This window comes from Tiliqua scincoides, chromosome 8, assembly GCF_035046505.1.
Source record: "Tiliqua scincoides isolate rTilSci1 chromosome 8, rTilSci1.hap2, whole genome shotgun sequence".
NCBI classification, from domain to species: Eukaryota; Metazoa; Chordata; class Lepidosauria; order Squamata; family Scincidae; genus Tiliqua; species Tiliqua scincoides.
In genome coordinates, this window is record NC_089828.1 from 939,796 (window position 1) to 961,322 (window position 21,527).

The 21,527-nt window shown below is 45.3% G+C and overlaps 2 protein-coding genes across 3 annotated transcripts in view; one reads left to right on the forward strand and one right to left on the reverse strand.

Annotated features, from left to right (window-relative positions):
* POLG (DNA polymerase gamma, catalytic subunit) overlaps positions 1 to 3,383 on the forward strand; it is a 26,314-nt gene extending 22,931 nt beyond the window's left edge. For both annotated transcript variants that reach the window (XM_066635016.1, XM_066635017.1), the window contains exon 23: positions 1,740 to 3,383. In XM_066635016.1, the coding sequence (XP_066491113.1) occupies positions 1,740 to 1,804 (65 nt within the window). In that variant the 3' untranslated portion in view covers positions 1,805 to 3,383. The remainder of the gene's footprint in view (positions 1 to 1,739) is intronic.
* The window catches only part of FANCI (FA complementation group I), a 27,784-nt gene continuing 7,695 nt past the window's right edge, over positions 1,439 to 21,527 (reverse strand). The window contains exons 12-37 of the mRNA XM_066635018.1: positions 21,220 to 21,400; positions 20,970 to 21,057; positions 20,296 to 20,426; positions 18,650 to 18,720; positions 18,459 to 18,573; positions 16,918 to 17,040; positions 16,140 to 16,208; positions 14,530 to 14,631; positions 13,554 to 13,736; positions 13,341 to 13,462; positions 12,681 to 12,845; positions 11,826 to 12,005; positions 11,312 to 11,478; positions 10,661 to 10,737; positions 10,173 to 10,289; positions 9,954 to 10,005; positions 7,886 to 8,013; positions 7,609 to 7,677; positions 7,430 to 7,520; positions 5,756 to 5,940; positions 4,874 to 4,930; positions 4,703 to 4,762; positions 4,003 to 4,089; positions 3,108 to 3,203; positions 2,659 to 2,784; positions 1,439 to 2,266 (exon numbers count right to left, since the gene is read on the reverse strand). Of these exons, the coding sequence (XP_066491115.1) occupies positions 2,201 to 2,266; positions 2,659 to 2,784; positions 3,108 to 3,203; positions 4,003 to 4,089; positions 4,703 to 4,762; positions 4,874 to 4,930; positions 5,756 to 5,940; positions 7,430 to 7,520; positions 7,609 to 7,677; positions 7,886 to 8,013; positions 9,954 to 10,005; positions 10,173 to 10,289; positions 10,661 to 10,737; positions 11,312 to 11,478; positions 11,826 to 12,005; positions 12,681 to 12,845; positions 13,341 to 13,462; positions 13,554 to 13,736; positions 14,530 to 14,631; positions 16,140 to 16,208; positions 16,918 to 17,040; positions 18,459 to 18,573; positions 18,650 to 18,720; positions 20,296 to 20,426; positions 20,970 to 21,057; positions 21,220 to 21,400 (2,908 nt within the window). The 3' untranslated portion in view covers positions 1,439 to 2,200. The remainder of the gene's footprint in view (positions 2,267 to 2,658; positions 2,785 to 3,107; positions 3,204 to 4,002; positions 4,090 to 4,702; positions 4,763 to 4,873; positions 4,931 to 5,755; positions 5,941 to 7,429; positions 7,521 to 7,608; positions 7,678 to 7,885; positions 8,014 to 9,953; positions 10,006 to 10,172; positions 10,290 to 10,660; positions 10,738 to 11,311; positions 11,479 to 11,825; positions 12,006 to 12,680; positions 12,846 to 13,340; positions 13,463 to 13,553; positions 13,737 to 14,529; positions 14,632 to 16,139; positions 16,209 to 16,917; positions 17,041 to 18,458; positions 18,574 to 18,649; positions 18,721 to 20,295; positions 20,427 to 20,969; positions 21,058 to 21,219; positions 21,401 to 21,527) is intronic.

The window sequence follows — 21,527 nt, forward strand, 5'->3', positions numbered from 1 at the left end:
GTAAACAAAATAATGTGAGGTTACTTGAAGAATTCCAGTCTCTGAAACAAACATCTTATAAAACCAGGAGATCCATATATGCTCCATTTATTTATCTCCACCTAAAGCCTTCAGGTTATCCTTCTCCGAATTGTCCTTGAGGAGAGGCCAGGAGCAGACTTTGGAATCACCTATTCCCTTTAATATACAGGGAGAGACTGAGAGATCCTTTGCCTCTGAATGCACCATCTCCCCTCATGAAGCCCACCTGAATTCTTAGGGAATGGAGACCTGAAGATGGTGACCATGAGCTTTCCCATTGAAGTCACACTGTCCTCCCCTGGCTATCCTGTTGGCAACCTTCAGTCTCGAAAGACTCTGGTATCGCGCTCTGAATGGTGGTTCTGGAACAGCGTCTAGTGTGGCTGAAAAGGCCAATTCGGGAGTGACAATCCCTTCCACGCTGGAGCAAGTGCAGTCTGTCCCTGCTCTGTGTCCCTGGCTATGGGCCTTCCTTCTTTGCCTCTTTGCCTCAGTCTGTTGGCCAAGTGTCTCTTCAAACTGGGAAAGGCCATGCTGCACAGCCTGCCTCCAAGCGGGCCGCTCAGAGGCCAGGGTTTCCCACCTGTTGAGGTTCACTCCTAAGGCCTTCAGATCCCTCTTGCAGATGTCCTTGTATTGCAGCTGTGGTCTACCTGTAGGGCACTTTCCTTGCATGAGTTCTCCATAGAGGAGATCCTTTGGGATCCGGCCAGCATATAGAGACTGTGCCAAACCTGAGGCAAAGAAGTCCTAATGTGTGTTAGAACAGGTCTCCAAAGTTGGGAGTGCTTTGCATTAGAAAAATGTTCGCTGCCATGACTACTGTTCCACCGGGGAGCCTGCTATCATCACCTCTGATCTCCCCGTTTGCTCTACCCAGAAATCCGGACAAAGCCTGCTGGTCAGTGTGAACTTTGGGGAAGATAGGAGATGACGACAGCAGGCTCCTACACAACAGTAAGAGGGAAGGGTTTGCAGGGCTGCCAGATCTGACCTGTGGGCCGGGGTCTGGCGCCTGCCATGTTCGAGGGCTCTGCTTCTGTCTACAGTGGCTGCCTTGTTGCCGTCATTGTCCTGGCTAGCCTGTCTTTTGATGCGTTCAAAAACTGCAGCCCTCTTGGCAACATCTTTTGCCTGCTCTCAACCCCATCAGCTCTAGTCTTGTTACCCAACCACTGGCAATTCTTTACTGCAGCCTAAGCACCTTTTTTGTCGTGTTACAAACACTGCAGGATGAAATCTTGTTATACAAGTGATAATTATGCTCAGCTTTTGACATAATCACTTTTTAATTGATGCAAATTAATGGGTGTTCAAACAGCTTCTGACTAAGGCTGGTTAATTATTTAGAGATGCAGTAGTGAGTGTGCTTTAACAGTGACAGCTTGGGAAGAAATCAGCACAGGAAGAGGGTTTTTTGTATTTTATTAAGCTCTTGTGGGATACACTTTAAAGAGATTGCAACAGCAAAATGCATTTCAGGAAAAGGACAATTAATTGGTCCTGACTCCAGGAATATCCTCCAGTTTATCTCCTAATGGTCATAGCAGCAGTTTCTGAGCAGGGTACACTTGCGAGATTTCTCTCCTACTAGGACAAGATGTGTTTAGTGGCACATACGGTAAACACTTCAGAACCACTTGTTGCTGTGGTCACTAGGTGGGCTTACAGAAAATGTTTTGGCAAGAAGAACTTAATAACTTCCACTTTTCTTTCAGGTGATGCTCTGGATATATATCAACTTCTCAGTATAACCAAAGGCTCTTTGGAAAAAGCAAAATAACACTTGAGACAAAGGTGGATCATAGGGGCTTAGGGATGGAGTAGGTCTCAAACCGTGACCATGGGCAGAGTGACTGGCTGCCTCTTTCTACCCCGAGGAGAATGGGGTGCCTACAGCTTCAGAGGTGGATCTCCACTACTGTACCCAGAGAGAGGCCAGGCCAAAGAGGCACAGTGCACTAACTGCCATTCAAGGAGGTGCAGGGCTATCCTTCAGGAAGCTTCTGTGGCCCACGTGTGGAGGGAATCACTTGTAATTCTTACAGGGAACAGATAACATTCAAGTAGACTGTCAGTGAAAGCTTGGGTTAAGAGGGTAGTGCTCTTTGGCCATTATTGTTATGCAAGGTGACCATAACGAAGCCAGAGTAGTCACTTGGTAATAAACAAGGCAGCTCTATTTTTCCCGTCTTCTCTTCTTTTTGGGTTCCTGGCTGTGGGTAGCTTGTGCCGATGCAATGCTCTAAAGGGAGATTACAATCAGAAGTTGGATAATTAGATGTACCAGAGGAGTCTAATAAGCCACTAGAACAGTATTATTGATCTTAACCTGCTGTTTGGCCGATGTGGGCATCAGCTATGAGACATACCCTTTTCACCCCCTTCAGCTAAACCTATTTTCTAGAGGGGAGACGGAGGAGAATGTGAGCGTCAGCATTCTTCCTGTTTTGGCTGTTATTTTACAAAGTGGCCTTCTGTAAAACAAAGCACCAACCTACAGAAATAGGCATTACCTCCCCCTAATTCAATCATTAGGCAAACAAACAATCTTCATATGAAAACCAGGGAAGAGATACAGATTTGCAGTGAACGCAAGTACGTGTGCAGCATGCCCTCTTAAGAGAACGTACTGACCTGGTCATTGTCTGGCTCGTTCTCAGTGTCTTCAGCATCCTGTTCCTGCAGGGCATTCTCCAGGGTGGACACGTTGATACGGAAGTCCCGGGAAGTGCTCAGTTTCATGTACTGCATCAGGTTGACCTAAAGCAGCCAAAAGGATGTCCAGTGCTGAAATCCTAGACCTAAGCTCTGTTGGGCAGAGCTTACCAAATACCTCTCTGAACAGAGGCAAGATACTCAAGTAAGGATGGTGAACAAATTAGTTCTGCCCCTTATCTTAAAATCTACCCCAGAAGAACTGTATACTCAAAATGCAGAAGGAAATATTTTCTGTGGGCAACAAGCAATTTACAGTGGACTCTCATTATCTGCTCAGTTATTGGGCACCAAAGCACTTATTAATAACTAGTATAATTGTTTCATGTATATCAAAAGGTCATGATGTGTTCTTGAAGGAATATTACCTTTGATTTTTTTGAGAGGTGGATCAGAAACTTCTCATACTGCTCGATGGCAAAAATCAAGTTTGGAATTGGCTTCGTTTCCCGCAGCACTTTGGCCTGGAGAAAAATTGCCGCAAAAATTGTGAATGGGCTGATGTGCCCATGGTTTATAGTATTTTTTTCCCCTTCTTGATAAAAAACACTGCTTTTCAAACAAAGGAGTTTACAAAGTGATTTACATGGCTACATAAATAGTGGTAGTCATCTTATACCTCACACTTCAGGCACCAGCAAGAGATTCCCACAATAAACTGAAGGTATTACTTCCAGGTGAGTTCATGCATTCATTTCTTCCTGAGCTTTCTAACCACAAAATAGTTTTCATACCATAAATTTACTATGCTTAGAATTGATAGCTAAACCACTTTCACCTAGAGCTGGGCAGACAGTTTTCTAGTGAGACATGCTGGTTGAATTTAGGATGGCACTCATCAGCACTCTTCCCAGCTGGTGACTATTTTCCTCATCATGGGTGGGGGAGATGGCAACAGGGAGGAGCAATGGTGAGTTGTCCTCCCCCCCCCAAATTACAAAAATTTCCCCTTCTATGGGCTATAAAATGGGAGGGGAAGAATTTCAGCCCTTGTTTACTTTTACATTTATGCAAATTATCAAACATGGAGGCATTTCAGAGCATCCTGTCCCTTCTTGAGTTCGTACAAGCTAGAGGATTTGTTTGTTGTTCTCAATCACATGCTCTTTCTTTAAACTAGAGGAATTAGAGGTCTGGGCTATACAGTTATAAGCTCTCCTCTGGCCTAGTTTTCATTGAGATGTAAAAATTTATGCCTGGCTGCTCCAGTTCAGATCACAGGTAGGAGCACTTTTGGTGTAAAGAAAAGACAGTCCCACTCACCATGACAGTGGATACCTCTGCTGGAGTCTTGTCAGTTTTTCTCTTTTTCTTTTCTCCTGCAAAACTCAAAGTTTCACTCTGGATGTTCTGAGGAAAGGAGACAGCAAAATCTGGGTAAAGGGAGGGGCAGGTTCCTCAGATAGTGAGAAGGGAGAGGTAAGGATATTGAACTGGATATTGTCAATATATTCAGAACTGAGAGACACACAGAGAGAATGGCGGGAAACTGTCCCTTGAGAGCTTAGAGGCACTGCAGGCAAACACTCCATGGATTCCACTCCAGATTTATCCTTTCTACTGGTCTAGCTCTGAGCTTCCAGTGCAAAAAAGAGGCTTAAGAATTAAATGTTTTTGGATGCAACATTTGGATTACCTCTACAAACTATTTTTTTAATATCTATAAATACCACAGAAGTAGACAACCCTCATTCTAATTAGTTACAAAAGGCAAGCATGACTTGGTCCATCCTTTAAAATTAAGCAGAAAGATGCTGAAATATTTACTTCATTTACATCCCACCTTTCTTCCAGGATGGAAGTATGAAGGATTCCCAGGCATTCTCCAGCCCCAGGCAGTGGTGGAAGATCAGACCTAGGGCCACTTAACTTGTCAATCAAATGGCAAATTCCACCCCCTACCAAGTAGATGCACTGTTTGGGACTGCAAGTGTGAATTGGGAAATGCAACTCTTAACCTTACCTGCACATAAGTGATGAAGGCATAACACTGTGGGGTCAAATGGGAACCTGAAAGCCTCACCTAGAGAACAAAAGGTGGCAGTGTTACTCCAACTTGCCTCCACAATTACAGACAAACATGGACAAAGCACATCCCAATTATGAGGTGCTGTGCAGGATAGATGGCACTCACCAGCTTTTCCATTCTCCTTGAAATCCCCCCAGTTGTGCTGCGACATGCTTGGAGATACTAGGAAAGTAACACAAGAGAAGGCAGGGGCATGAGTGACAAGGACTCCTCATTATAGGCCCTACCTGGGGGTGGCAAAGAAAAGTAGATCTAGTTTATGGGCAAGTCCCCCATGCTTTCCTCAGGCTTGGCCCTGCCTGCCATCCCGTCTCAGAGCTTTGGTGGCCTATGGAGAATCTTCAGAAGTATCAGCCCTGCCTGCAGCCCAAGATGTGTGCCCTCCTTGCCAGAAGTTATCCTATGGCCAGAGCTGACGTTCTTCTCCACAGGGAATACAGTAGACGTGGCTGAAGTTTATCTTGTTGGAAGAGAGGTAAAAAAAATGCTGACTGGCTGCTAGTACAAGAAATGTCCACAGAGCCAGAAGTAGATAGGACTGGAACAGGGAGGCTCCTCCCACCAAAGGGAACCAGGGCAAAGCAATTTGCATAGCCCTGCATCCAAAGCGGGGAAGACCACCACCTGGCCAGTTCACTCCTACCTTGAAAAGTTTTTGTTCAGACAAGCATTTCCTGTAGCAGGCAAAGATTCAGTAGCAGCAATTGAAAGTGCATTCCCACTGGACTAGTGTCCATACTTTCAATACAGTCCCTGCCATTAAATAATTTTGTGATTGGGATGCATTGTGCTGCTTGTTTTAATTCTGGAATAATCTGAAGTTTGATTTCATAAGATACTACAACCTACTGGCTAGAGAGGGTATAGGTTTTAAAAATACAGGACATAGTCTTAGTGATCATCACCAGCTTCCAGACAGCTAGGCCAAGGGAAAACTGGCAATCAGAGCTTTCCACCCTCCCTGATCTCCAGCTTGGAAGTACTCACATATTTGACAAGGGAGGAGAGAGTGGCATACACCTTGCTAACACTCCGGAGCAGCAAGTCGACACAGCTCCCTGCTGGTAAGGCTGTTTGCACCAGCTCATGGTAAGCATTCAGTAAAGTCCCCAGCTGAAGAACAATGGCTTTTTCTAGTGGCTGCATCTGGTCTGCTGCTTGAGAGGCATCTTCTGCAAAAAGGGAAGAAAGCTTGGTAAACTCCCCCTCTATACACACCAGTTCTGCTCTGGTGCCGGCCCTCCTGCTGCAGGATGTGGCAATGGCCACTAGCATCTGACTTTAAGGGATTAGACAAATTCCTGGAAAAGAAATCTATAAAATGCTATCAGGCATGACAGCTGTACAGAATCTCCATGTTCAGGGACAGTGTACCTCTGAATAGCAATTGCTGGTGAGAGGTGCTCTTGCTTTCCATATGCCCTGCAGTGGACTTCCTAGAGCAGTGGTTCTCAAACTGGTGGGTCACGACCCACCAGTTCGTGTAACGCTTCCCGCATCCCTTTAAGGGGAAGGGGAGGGAGGCAGCGATGCGATCCCCAGGATCGCGTCACTAAGGAGGGCGAGGGGGGGGTGCTTCGGACTTGGAAAGATGGCTGCAGCAGGCTGCAGGAGGTGTGGAGAGCCCTCCGCAGAGCTCCCTGACTCTTGGAAGCTTCAACAGAAGCAGGCGCAAAGCACCTCCTGCAAAATGGAAATGCTTTCCGCCCGCTTCTATTGTAGATTCCAAGCCTCAGGGAGCGCTGCGGAGGGCTTTCCACAGCTCCTGCAGCCTGCTGCAGCCCTACATCTTTCCAAGTAAGTCCGAAGCAACCCCCTCGCCCTCCTTAGCGACACAATCCTGGGGATCGCAACGCTGCCCTAGCCCCTCCCCAGCAAGAACTTACTGAGAGAGTAAAGCTCGCTCAAAGTTTGACAAACCCTGTCCTAGAGGCATCTGGTTGTCTACTGGGCAAAGCAGGATACTGGCTCCTCAATCTAATCCATCCGGGTAGTCCTTCTGTTCTTAGTGAGATGACTGAGCAATGCTGCCAAGCTTGTGCTGCCTGTCATTTACATGCCCATTTTTGAAAGTTCAAAGTGCCTCCACACAAGCTCTCTCAGTAATTTTTTATAATAGCCCTGTGAACTAGGTCAGGAATCATCATCCCCACCAATTTCATGGCCACAGCAAGTTTTGAACCAAGGACTTGCTGATTCACACTCTTGGCCACTACACTGTGCCAGCAGCAATGCATCAAACCACTCATGGGAGCAGAATGTGTAAGAAGCCAGTGGGACAATCTCATTTGACTCCATAAAAGTCAGTGCTTTTCTTGGAATTCTTCCTGAAAGTTTGTGTGTGCGTGGGGGGGGGGGGGGTTTATGGCCCAGATGTCTTGGATTCCATCTTTTTACTTTATCCAACACCCAGGATGAAAGCAAACAAGAATTGGGAACCAAGCGTCTCTTGGCTTTGTTGTGCATACACATGAGGAGAGCCTCAAACTCTAGGCAAGGCACAACTCAATGAGAGTGTGCTTGAGACTGGCTGTAACAGTTACTTTTGTGATTATGTCCATGTTCCACCACAGAGAATACATGGTCAACAGATGGTCAGACTTAAAGGCTCCTCATAGCCTATCATCCTTATAGGGCAACTGCTCCTTTTTAAACATATACGTGCTATCTCTGATCCCAGCAGGCTCCTCATCTTATTGATCAGCCAATCCACTTCTTCAAGGATCTTCTCTGCTTGGCCAAGAACCAGCAACTAAGAGAGAAAAGATATGAGAAGTTCTGGTGGAACACCATTACGTACACAACTCTTCAAGCAAAGATTCTTGTACAGTCCAACTCACACAAGCCACAGGGGCTGCAGTCTTGGTGTTCACAATAGCAAAGTGGGACTGATGCTCCATTTCCAGATCCTGTTGGGATTGAGGAACAGAAAGGCAGTAAGACTCCAACCGTCACACGCACAAAGGGGTACTTAGGGTTTACTTCCAGCAAGAGTGTAGTACAGGCACACTCTCACTCTCTCTCTCTCTCTCTCTCTCTCTCTCTCTCTCTCTCTGCTTTGGCAACAATAATCAAGGCCAAGCTCAGCAAAGGTGGCCAAAAATGGATCCTCCTTACCTGGTCTATATCCCCAAGCTGAGCATGGATATCCTGAGCAAGTTCACGCAATGTGCTGACTGGGCTCCTGACGAGAGAATGCAGACTGAAGAGCAGGGCCAGCAAACCTCTGCAGCAGGGGGCATCTTCTGTGGGGAGAGGAAGCAAGCTCTGGAGACAAGACTCACTCTGCAGGAGCAAACGAAAGGCCAAACAAGTCCAGCACCTTGTTGCCAACAGGTCTGATGCAGAAATTAACACTGCCTACTTTTCCAAAGCATGGTTAGGTGATCGAGAGTAGTCTCCTCCCCTGCACAGTTTCAGATCCAAATGTGGTTAAGCATTACACCTGCACTGGCATTTTCACAAACCTGCTTCAAATCACAGCTGCAAACTAGTTTGGCACTTTGATTAGCAAACACACTGCCTCAAGTATCATACTAACCACAAAGAGGAAGCAATAGCCAAGCAGAAGTATGTTCCCCTGCAGGGCACAACTGAATCCCAGGCAGGAGACCAGGTGCTTGCCCTGTGGTCATATTGAGATATCAAGGAGCCCATATATCCGATTTAATAATTATTGATAAAGCAGCCTAATCCTCCAATAATTAGCCTATTTTCTGAATCTAGATCAGGGCTGCCAAACCCCGGCCCCCGGGCCACTTGCGGCCTGCAGAGGGCCCCCCAGGGAGCCCCCCATATCCAATGGGCACTCGGCCTACTGGAGACCCTCGCTCCCCAACAACTGCTCTTGGCAGCTACAGCGAGGAAAAGGCTAAGCACTCACAGGAGAGCAGGAGCCCCGGCCACCTGCAACCCTCCCATTAGGTTGGGGAGGCTGCAGCTGAGTCCAGGCATCCCATGGGGGTGAGAAGTCCTGGGTCTGTTTGTCCTGGTCAGTCTATTTGTGCTACTTGCGTGTGCTGGGGGGCAGGCGCTGCAAGGGAGAAATCATGGGATGTTTGAATGCTGCTGGAGAGCATGTCTACTCAGCAGTAAATCCCATCAGATTCAGTGGGGTTTACTCCCAGGAAAGTGTGGATCCAACTGGACTGTGAGTGTGCTTGGGGTCGGGGCTGGCACTGCAGGGGAGAAGTCCCAGGGATGTTTGAATGCAGCTGGAGAGCATGTCTACTCAGCAGTAAGTTTCATTACTGTCAATGGGGCTTACTCCCAGGAAAGTGTGGATCCGATTGGGCTGTGAGTGCTTGGTGTTGAAGATGGGCGCTGTAGGGACGAAATTGCAGGGATGTTTGAATGCAGCTGGAGGGCACGTCTACTCAACAGTAAGTCCCATAGAGTCAGTGGGGCTTATTCCCAGCAAAGTGTGGATGTGATTGGGCTATGGGTGCTCGGTGTTGAAGGCAGGCGCTGCAGGGAAGAACTCATGGGATGTTTGAATGGGGAGGAAACCTACTGCTTTTGCATGTTGGGGTTGCTGGCAGAGAGGGAGGAAGGGGGGGTCAGTTTGTGAATGGGGAAATATACATAGCTCTCTGCCTGCTTCTAAGTTTGTCTGGTGCTGGGTGCAGGCTGGGGGAGGGACTGAAAGGGAGACAGGCAGCTCCCTTCCCTGTGTGAATGAGGAGAAACAAACTCCTGTCCGGAGGGGGCAGGTGCCCACCAGCTCCCTGACTGATTGTGTTCATTTGCTGCTGCCTGTTGCCAGGATTGGGGCGGGGGGGGGGGGAGTGAGAGTAAAAACATGCTCCTGCATGGCAGGGAAGGAGCCCACTCTGACTCCTCTTAAGTTTGTTCTGTACTTTTCCCAGGGAAGAGGTGTGTTATATTTGTCAGGAATTATTTTAACAACCCCCCTTTTCTGGATCTCATGTCTATTACAAAAAGGCTCAGTAAAATTCATTCATTCATATAAGTTCTGTCTCTAATATATTCATTTATGCAAATTTATTCAAATTTGAAATGTAAATTTCCCCCAGCCCCGGACACAGCGTCAGAGAGATGATGTGGCCCTCCTGCCAAAAACTTTAGACACCCCTACTCTAGATGATACAAGTCATGAGGCTCTAGCTGCAGCATTCTCAAGACCTGACACTTGTGAATCCAGTCTCTAGTCCGAAAGTCTCACCCAGGCTGGTTTCCTTGCAAATCTTGACCGTCCAAGATAACAGCTGCACAAACTGCATAAGAAGAGAAAGACATCTTGTTACAAATTATTTGTTGTAAGCCACCATGTTTGTGTAGGGAAATGAAATTCTCTGCTCCAAACCTTGTAGGCAGAGATCAAAACCCACCAACTTTCTAATGTTTCTGTGGTCCCCATACTCCACTCTCTCTTTGCTATTACCTGCGGGGAGGAGGGCTCTAACAGCTTGGTAAGTGTGGTGAGGATGTTGACCAACAGAAGGGCCTCCTTGCCATTGAAGTCATCTTCAGCATTGCTAAGCTGGTTCATGAGTGACCTCTGAGGAAGGGAAAACAAAGGAAAGAATTTATGAGCCAACACCACATGCTTGTCAACACCACTGTGAGAGCAGAACAGAGTGCAAACCTCTTGGCTGGGGTAGGCAGATCAACAGAGCATTATGCAATACGTGCGTTTCAGGAGGATAGGATTCCATGAAGACCATTTACAGGCTGCTTTACAGAAAGGGAAGAATGTTCTGTCCTAAGGCTGCCCAAAGGAATGTAGTTCTGATAGCTGCCAAGTAGCAAACTCAGAGCAGAGGATGCGTTTTCCTGCTCCTGTTGTTCTCCTGAGCTTCAGTTGATTCCTTCATATTGTTCAGCACCCAGATCGCCTTTCCCAAAAACCTTTCAGGTTTTCTAACTTACCTGAAACTGTCGAATCTGGAAGGCAGCTTTCTCGGTGACATTAATGTCTGCCTCTTCTCCTGCTTCTTCATTTGTATCTAGCAGAGGGAATGAAAAAAAGCACCTTTAAAAAAGGGGGGGAGGCTGGGACAGGATTTATTGCAACTAAACACACACACACACACACACACACGTTTCTAAAAAGAGTAATGGTCACAAAAGAGGGGACAGGAAAAGACAAGACTTCTGGAGAGCTCTGGGGGAGTGGCAGTTGGAGTGATGTACCCTTAGAAGTAAGGGACCATGGTGTCTCTAAACCATGTGAAGGAAATGTGAAGGAATATGCTGATAGGACTGGAGTTAAGCTCACTGTTATGTCACACAGAAATCTACTGTTTTGCTCCCAAGCTGTCAATTTCAGAAGCATGTAGGGGTGGGGAAGTTTTTTTTTTTTCTTTGTTGCAATTGGCAAACAGTTGGTAATCAAAAATTATTCTTGATATACAGGAAGAAAAAAATATATCACCCAGAGACCTACTAAAAAATCCTGACCAAACATCTGTCCACCCTTGCTTTTAATATCCTGGGCCATGCAAAGAGCTAGCTGCTCAGGGTTTTTGAGAACAAGCTGTCTGCCACACTTCCCCCAGGAACTACAATGTCACGACCTACCCAATGCATGAAGAAACTGGGGGATCTTTGCTGGATAAAGGTGTTGCACGGTGTTAAAGATCCTCAGCAAACCCTCCAAGCACAACAGGGAGATGCTTTTGCCCTTCTCCTTCTTTCCCAATTCTTCAGCCGCAGTTGGGATTGAGGTATATCTCCACAGTAGGACTCTGGGGGAAGGGGAAAAGGAGAGGATACTTAGCGCCAGGCCTTCGGTTAAACTGCTTATCCAACATATCTGTACTAGACTCTCTGTACATGAGTGTGAATGTGTTTGAAAGAAGAAGTTCACTGACAATATTTAGGCTATTCAAAACATTTATTAAAAGAATTCCACCAAAACCCCATTCCTTAGATTAAGACAGGACCAGAAATAGGTCACTGAGAAGGCCTGCAATTTGCACAGCCCCATCTTTCCACAGCCAGCAGAAGGGACAATCTGTCCAAAGATACCATGGTGTGGGAACTTAAAGCATCACTCCACCCCAGTCCTCTGGGACCACAGTGTGCAACTCACCGAGTGATTTTGCAGAGGTTCTGGAACACCTTCTCTTGATTCTGCCCATCAGGCCCATCTGTTTGCCCTGTCTCCTCCAGCTGCTGCACTTTCTGCAGTGCAGCGCTGACAGCATAGCGCATGAACTCGTTGCTGGAGCGCAGGACAGCCAGACTCTCCTCATGTCTCTGGGAACAGTCCCTACAGAGTCAAAAAACACCTTAGCATATTCTCTGGGCATAATAAGTCACAGAGCTGCATGAGTTTCTACTGTCACTCTTTCATACACGTAAGATTTTCACATATAGAGAACTGCCACATTCAACAACTGAACAAGCTGGTGCCAGAATGGAGGAATCAGGAAAAAAAAGAAGCCTCAAGCTAGGACTGGGTCACAAAGACCCAAGTTTGAGGCTGGCCTCCTTTCAAGTAGTCTGCAGAACCATTTGTCAAAATGGCAAATACTGGAGTCAACGAACTACCCACTCCAAGAAAATCCACATTGTTCAGTACTCTATTTACACCATTTCTAGATAACTATCAGGCAGAATCTTAAGTTTTCCAACTACATGACCATGGGCAAGTCACCATCTCTCAGCCTAACCCCAGGCAATAAAGCCAAACTTCACATACAGAGTTATTTTGAAGATAATGTTTTAGTGGGGGTGGGTAGAGGAGATGGCTGAACAGTGTACAACTCCAAGAGTATACTGTTGGAGGAAAAGTGAGATAAAAATTCCACAAATTACTAAAGAAGAATCCAAGGATGAAATCGCAGGAGAGGCTACAATTGACGTTTGAGACTGCAAGTTCAAAGGGGTGACATCAGAACTGGTGAACGCAACCCAAGAATCTCCTCCCAGAAGAGTTCCATACCTGAAGATACTGGTGAGCAAGGTAGACACAAAGCCCATGGAAAGGAAGCTTCGTGCAGTTTTATTTGCTGAAAGAGGCCTGTTTTTTCCAGCTTTCTCCTTCAAGATTTCCCAAAGTTTTGTGTAGCATTTGAACAGGCCTAGAACATCTTCAAACTTACTCTTGCTGCAACGGTACACAGAACAAAAAGAAAAAAGAATCTCAAAGAGATCAAAATGCTACCATTTCTCTGCCCAAGAACTTTTCACGAATTACTACAGTATTTATAAAGCATCTCCCTTTGCTAGATACTGTACAACAAGATGTAGTACAAGGGAGTTACAATTCAAAGACAGATGGAACACATCTGGCATTAAAAGAAAGTTGACCCACTTGGGAAAAATCAGACTGAACAGCTAACCAAAGAAGGGTGTCGCTTTTTCCCATCATCCCACCCAAATGACTAGCTTTTCGCAATGCTGCAGATTCAGTGAATGATCATTGATGGAGTCTGAAAGGGGACAAGTTTAGCATTATCCACAATTGAACAAGGCTTGATTTACTCTGTAGGTTCAGGTTCAAGGGTATTATCCAATTTTATACTCTTTCTACTGATGGTGCTGTGCTCTACCACAAGCATCCTGAGGATAGGAAGTCTTGCTAGATCATTCCACTACTTACCTGAAGTCCCCTGTGCTAAAGCTGTACTCCATCAGGACCTCACAGACACCCATCACCAAGATGGCATAGATATTGTTCTTCAAACCCACTCCAGTGGATTGAGAAAAGTCTGCTGACTTATCCTGGACATAAAAACAAAGAAATTAACACCTCCTTTGCAGCCCCACCGCCAGCAACAGATCAGCCTGTTTCCCTCTCCTGTGCTCAAGTTACCAGTTCAAAGTCTTCCAGCTCACTCTTGATCATTCGTCGTGTAATGGATTCCAGCATGTCATCCAAGTCTTGCTGGAGCCCTGCATCACTGTCCTCGTCCTCTTTTTCTTCAGCCTGCTGGCGTAGTGTTAAGGTGTTCTTATACCAGGCCAGACAGTGCTGAATGCAGCAGAGCAGGTGAGCCTACAAAAAAAAATAATCATAGCACTATCTATCACATGGAATGTTCAAATACCCCTTCATTCCCCTGGAAGGCACTCATGTCAGATAGTGTCCTGGAAGTGGAAAAGATTGAGAGCAACCAAGGGGAGTTTGAATCTTTCTTGATTAAAAGATTAGACAGAAGGACAGACTTCGGTTTTCACATTGTCTGAAGGAGGTGGCTTTCCAGCTGCATATGGGGAAGCCTGGGGTAATCAAGAAGAACATCAGTAATGGTGGGCACGTTTCCCAGAATGGTTTGTATTGTACATACCAGGGCACATTCTCAGTTCAAGCAGAGAAGAGGTGAGGGTCAATAGGCCTGGTCAGTGTCCTGCAAGTACACAGCCCAGAACCTGCCCCAGAATGCTTTGCAACATACAGAGATTCCATAGCATGCAAGCTGCTGTGGAAGAGATTCCCTGAAGCTGGAAGTCTGAAAACACTGGACAAGTTTTTATAAAGATCATTCCCCCAAGATTAAATTTGTCATTTCTTATAGATTTTGAGGTACTGAAAACAAATACAACAATGAAAATGCAAATTAGCTATGGTTTGTCAGAAATCTGCAACAGACAGTTCCATAAACATATACCAGTAAGTGTCCTTGTCTTTTCCACTATCAATGACAATGTGTTTAGTTTCTCCTAAACTAGAGCCAATCGACAAATTTCATTGTCATTTTCATGTTCAGCACATCAAAATTAGTAAAGATTCGTTATTTTCATTTCAGAGGCAGATTACTAAAAGGCTAGTGATAAAAGACTTCTCTTACCAAAGGTTCTTGAAGGAAGATTTGGTCTCTCTGAGCCAGAATGCACCCTTCCAGTTTCAATGGGGGCAGCAAATTTGGTTCAGGTTCATAATATCGCTTTATCTGCCTCAAGAAACAACGTTTAGTAAGTCACAAGTATCATTCCATTTTACCACTACGTTATGGAGAAAAGTTTCAACAACTTCACTAAAATTAGAATGAAGAAACAAATGAGCCCTAGCCAAGGTTGTCAAGGTCACAACCTCCCCACCTCGCATACCAGGATTTGTTCCTCTTTTCCTGGTTGCAACCAAACCAGTCTACCATTTCAACTGAACTGGCAAACTATGGTGTACAAGGTTGGCACACCTATCAACTGCTTCGTCCGATAGTATCAACTGACCACCTATTACTTGTTCACAATCAAATGTTCCATGGTCAAGAATGCCACTTAACTGTGTAGGTGGGAGCTTACCTTCACAGATGCTTTTTAAACATTGGGGTTTTTTTGTTTTGTAAATACAGTAGTTGCTATTACTTTGGTTTCTTTCAACTATAATTTCCTTTCTTAAAAGTTTTTAAATTCTAGATTCCAGGATAAAAGTCAAATCAAAAAAAGATTTATTTCATTATTTAACAACAGTCAACTATTTAATCTATGTCAGTGGTTCTCAAACTTTAGCACCAGAATGCATTTTTTAGAATAACAATCTGCTGGTACCCACCAGAAGTGATATCATTAACCTGGAAGTGATGTCATGGCCAGAAGTGACATCCTTAAGCAGGAAAATTAACACCTCCTCATATGACAATATCAATTAAATACCTAAATTAGAAGTTTACAATAAGTTTAAACATTTATCTAAAATAAACAACCCTCCTAACCCTCCCAAGCAATTGCTGATCTGTTTAAAAAAATTCCCCAAACATCCCAAAAGCTGCAATCCTAACCACACTTACCTGGGGGTAAGCCCCATTGACTATCATTGTTAGGACCCAAACCTATCCAATTTTTCAGCATGGATGCAGCCGAGCCACTGGTGTGCATGCTGCACCCTGCGGAGATGGGACAGTCACGGAAGCCTCCTCAAGACAAGGGAATGTTTGTTCCCTTACCATGGGGCTGCATTGGTGCTGGAAAGTTGGATAAGATTGGGCCCTTAAAAGCATATACATATGCATAGTAGCCTGTCAAACGTACAGTTCTGTAACTTTTCTCCAAATGCAATTACATACCATGATAGCATCAAGTCTAGTATATTAAAAATAAAATACACATTGAAATGAATGGGGACCCACCTGAAACTGGGTCTCAACCCACAGCTAAGAAACACTTTTATGTAATTAGCGTACCTATCAACTCCATTAATGCTTCAAAGTATCTCATTTGTTGCAAAAAAAAAGTTATTCCTTTTGAGATACTTGAATAATATCAGACCTGTCAATTGGTACAAACATCGTCACTCAGTCAAATACCCAAGCTAGCGCTTGGCCCACAATACAGAACTGGAACCAGGATTGGCGGGGTGTCGAGCACAGCAGCCCAAGGCTCAGGCATACCAAGTTCAACCATGGTTTGCTGTTATCCCTGAGCCAAGCCTTTATTAACCAAGCTTGCTATTATACAACACCTGAGATAGTAATGTCTCCAGAATGGAATTACTCAGCTGTGAGTTTCTGCGCAGGACATCATAAAAACCCTGTGTGAGGAGGAAAAGATTGATTTTTTAAAATCAACGAAAGTTGTGGTTATTTTTCTCCCTATGGTCAACCTGCAAAAGTTGAGTGCGCTTCCTCTGCTGTATAACCAGTCCAATGCGAGACGGGCACTGTGACTGCCAGGGCAGCAGCCCATCTGTCCACCCTCTCTTTTTTCCCCTCCAAAAAAGGGCTTGATGAATACTGTAGGATTGCTGCCATTCTGAGTCAAGCACATGGTCTGGTGTTCAACGGAGTAAGCTCCTATTCCCAGGAGATATCAGCCTAGCTCATCGCTTTTATTTGACCTGGCCCTGACAGGGCAACCTTGCCCACCTGTCAGAGGTCAGAAGATCATAAGATCAGGTGAACCTTTCTGGTCAGTGGGGCAGAATGGTGATACCAAAGAGGTCACACAAGTTAAGTTGAAAAGGTGCTTTGGACCCTTTGCTTCAGTTCCCTCAAAGTGAATGCCAAGTATAGCTGGGGCCCACCTTTTGTGGCAGACCCATAAAACCCAAATAGTCTCATCATATGGGCTCGTGCTACCACAAAGGAGAGATGGACAAGCCTGTATCGTCAGAACTCTACAATCCTCAGAACCTCCAGTACATGACCACCAACAGCATGAACCTGCTCTGTGGACATAGGCTGAACTTGCATAGGTAGTGAAACGACTATGTGGAAAGACACAGAGGAAAGCCTCCTTACCTCGTACAGCAAGAGCCTGACATCAGCCTGCTGACTTAAGCATCGTCTAAGGCTGCCCAGGATTTCAAGGCAGAAGGCCTCGTTGGCAGCCGAGTTATAGCGGGCATGAACATCGACCTGGATCTGGAAGGCAGAAAAAGAGTCACGTAGAATTCCCTCTTCTCTATGGCAATTAAGAATGCAACCCAAGGCAAGCTAGGAAGCAAACGCCATGGAACACAGTGGGACTAGTTTCTTGATAAGCCCTCTTGTTAGCAAATCCAACACAAAGCCAGGCATTGAAAAAAATTTATTCTGTTCAGACCCAAGACTAAGAACCTGTTTGCAACACACTGTCAAGTTTACTGAGATGAATAACTTGTCAACTCTGTATTATAAAACTGTTAAAGCTCTGCAAAAAGAAATGATCAAAACGTAACATGGACACACAAAGCTGCCTTGTGCTAGAAGACAGACCAATAGTTAGGGACCAACAGAAGGATCTCAACCAGTAGAGCTGAGAAAGAACCACTGAAAAATCAGAGCAGATAACACTGGACTAGACAGAAATTCCCTGGTTCCCTTTAACTGGAGATGTTGGGGACTTAATTAGAACCTTCAGGATGCAAAGTATTCAACTCTACCGCTAACTATGATTCCTACCCAATACTGCAGATATTGCAGGAATCAAGCTGCTTCTAATTCATAGGCAGTTTGTAGAACTTCAAGGAACAATTTGGGCAAGAATGGTGAACGGACTGCAAGACATTAACTGAGGAAGTTAATGTCTGGAATAGCAGCCAGCCAGCTGCCTATATTCCCAACTAAAGCATGCAGGTGTGAGCCTTCCTCCATTTGCCTCAACATCTGGCATTCAGAGAATATTGCTTGTGCACATAGAGGTTCTCTTAGCTTCATAGCAATTGATTCACCTATCATCTTGTCTAATCCTTTCAAGACTAATCTAAGTTGGTGGTTATCACCACTTCATATGGTAGTTAATTAGACATTGTGTATATCCATCTATATTCGTTTGCTCGTTGTTCCATCTACGTTCGTTTATTCGACTAAACAGCCACCGGGTAGATGGGACTCGTCAGCCTGGGAAGGCAGCTCATCTGAGAGAAGGAAAGCTCTGATCCCAAATCTCCACTGCCTTGTGGTTACATCCAGTTATGGAAAAGGCTTCAAGAGTCAACCTCGAGGCAAAATCTGGAGCTGGAGTCCCTGAGGCAGTTCATGGCTGAACACAGTCACGTTCTGGCAACTCCTGCGATGCCGCTGGAACCAACCGTATTGGTCTCTGCCTTTCCATTGGACCATTTCAGCGACGTGGAGAGGGGGGATTTGCTGCATGGGTAACAGCCTATCCTCCATACCTACTTTACCCGGGCTTCGCACACTGGAGAGGACACTCTGTTCCAGAACCACCATTCAGAGCGTGACACCATAGTCTTCTGAGACTGAAGGATGCCAACAACAATTCGTTTGTACAGCAGGTCAAAAGGTGGCACCTGGTCAGATAGGAACTACTGAAAGGTGCCGGTACACATTGCACGTACCTGACTTGCACCAATTGCCTGACTGCACTGGGAGGAAGTCAGGCTGCCAAGGATCTTAAAATTCTTCAAGAGGAGCAAAAATCCAGCAACTGCTGATTTACGGGCATCCAGCTGCCTGAAATGGAGGAAAAGAGGCAGGTCAGAGGGGAGGGAGAGAATTCAAGAGAGGAAACTTAAGGGCAGCGACTTACCCAGAAAACATTGATTTACGAAGAACAAGGATCAAAGAGTCTCTCATGGACATGCTGATTTTGAGCAGAGGCTGCAAGGAAGAAAAGGCGCATTTGACTAGTGGGCTGCAGTTTAGGTCAAGTAGTTTCTCTCCAGGAACAACAGTAACAGGAAGAGAAGGATATGGAAGTCATATTTTCACACGATTAGGAATCAATTCCCTGTGAGCCATTAAAGAACAGCTAGTATGCAGTGAGAAATACAATAATTAAAAATTAAAGAATAGAGTAGAAAGGAGGCTGGCTATTGCATTTCTGCCTGAGTTTCTGCTCCAGTCTTGAATCCTTTCAATCTGCCTCTATGGAGACTGCATGTGCAAAATTTTGTTTTGTTTCTGCATCAGGTATGACAAAATGATTCACTCAGTCCCAGTTCAGAGATGTAGCAGAATCACCTGCCCTCAGAGGATAGTGTATGTTGCATCTATGCATGAGTCACTGGTTCTGGCCTGGTGTCCTTACAAGTCAGCCTCTGCAGGCTGCAGAATGTGTGCCATTCTGATGTAGAGGATGCAACTGGGTCATTTTATCAGTCCCACTTCAGGGGCACAGCCAAATTACCTGTCCAGAACACGGAGAGGGTGGGTTTTGATGAAGGCAAGGAAGGCAGGGGAGAGCACAGGATGCAGGTTGTGTCTTGTTGTCTTGTGTGCTCCCTGAAGCATTTGATGGGCCACGGTGAGATACAGGAACCTGGACTAGATTGGCTTTGACCTGATCCAGCAGGGCTCTTCTTATGTTCTAAGGCAGGGGTGCTCACACTTTTTTTGGCTCGAGAGCTACTTTGAAACCCAGCAAGGCCCGGAAATCTACCAGGGGGGAAGGAAGCGTCTGACAGACACCCCCTTTAATGTATGGAGCCCCTGCTGGAGTCTAGTCAGTTTCATCAGTTTTGTTGCTGCATGCCTGAAGAGCAGCTAAAGTGTCCGTTTAGTGTCAGCTAAATATGTCAGTTTCATCTAGTCACTAGACAAAACTGACATATTAGCAGTTTGGAGAGATAGGGCTCCGCGATCTACTCATTTTGCCTCGCGATCTACCAGTAGATCGCGAGGCAAAATGAGTAGATCGCGGAGCCCTATCTCTACTAATCTACCAGTAGATCGCGATCCACCTATTGAGCACCCCTGTTCTAAGGTTTACTCGTGTCTTTTTCTCCTGAAGGTTGGAGACACACTACAGTCTTGTACCCAGAAAGGTTTACTTTTAGAATGTAGCAGAGTTGAGAGGCTGTCAATTATATAAGGCAGCTACATATGTTGTCAAGTCTGGAAAATGCTGAGCAAGATGCCTTAAAAGCCACGTGGTAAGAAAAAGGTGGTGTGCTCTGGTGTGGTCCTGTCCTCAGCCAAATCTCACACTAGCACTCATTTGGATGACCCTGCAATCATTTAAGTGCAATACAGGGAGCAGACTTGGCCAAGGGGGGATTTCCGCTTCACCGGAGAGTCTCCAAAGTGAGCCTCATCACCAGGAGACTGTCACAGCTGAGCCTTAATGATCATTTCTTACAAACGACCCACAGACTCTGCATCACAGTCAGTTTCTGAAAGTGCATCACAGTCAGTTTCTCCTCCACCACCCCTGTAAAATTACATCACCTTTACCTGGACAGCCTTAAGCAGCCCTTGCACAGTGTCAAGAGGCAGGAATGACAAATGGTCAAAGGCCTCTGTGATTTTGGAGGAAGAATTCTGAAGGACGAGGGGAGCAGACACGATAATGTTAGACAACAAATCTGAAAGAAAGGGGAAAATGAGAGGAGTGGCATCTTTTGAGGAGAGCACAAAGAGGATGAAATATCAGAGCCTGAAGTAGGAAGAGGCATGTTGGACAATGACCATCCCACCCCCCCCAAAAGCACAGAATACTAAAAACCACTGAGAAAGATTGGCATCCCCTATTTTATTACACAGTAGAGGGTGAAGCCAAAAGATTTAATAGTTTAAAGCAGGGGTGCTCAAACTTTCAACTTTAGGGATCCTGGACCTTTAAAATTATGTAGGAGAGATAATTTCAGCAGGTGCAGCTTGTCATCTATGGGATGACAAGTTGCACCTGCTGAAATTCTGTCTTCTATACACTTGTTAAAGGTCCAGCATCCCTAAAGTTGAAAGTTTGAGCACCCCTGGTTTAAAGCATTATAGGAGATTTCTACTTCCCAAGAACAGATAACTATGATTCTGAAAGAAAGACCTCTCATTCAACCGCTTTATTGAACTGTGCAGACCCGAGATTGCTCTCATAACAGTGTGCGTCTCTGTTCATTTCAGTCAGTTACCTATGAAGTGGCTAACAGGGGAATTGGCATTTGTGATGACTCTATTTAAGACCTGTTCAAGTATTTCACTTCTGATTGGTTCATGAACCTGGAATGAGACAAAAAGACAACCAATAGCGAGATTTTGTTCTTGTCATTTCAGTGTCAAGAAAGTGTAGCTTGACTATCAGAACCTTGAAAAACAGTACAGGGTATCTCAGAAAAGGACACAAGAACTGTTTTCCCACAAAAGCATACAACTTGATCTTACCTTGAAGGCTTCCAATAGGACATCAGCACCCAACTTGCATGCCTGCTGGGCTGGGGTTTTGGAAACGCCATGATTAGTTTCCATGACTTTGCCTCCTAAAGCTTTTTTGGGCCCATAGGAGTCCATCAGAATAAAACCAAGATCCATCAGACCACGAATCACATGATCCCAACCAAACACACTGGACAGAATCATAAAGAACAGCATAGTAAGACGGACAACACAGATATTGCTCAAGTTTTTTTTCCTATTCTCAAGCATGGGCAGAGTCAGTATCTCTACAATAATGATTCTACAGTATCTTTGGA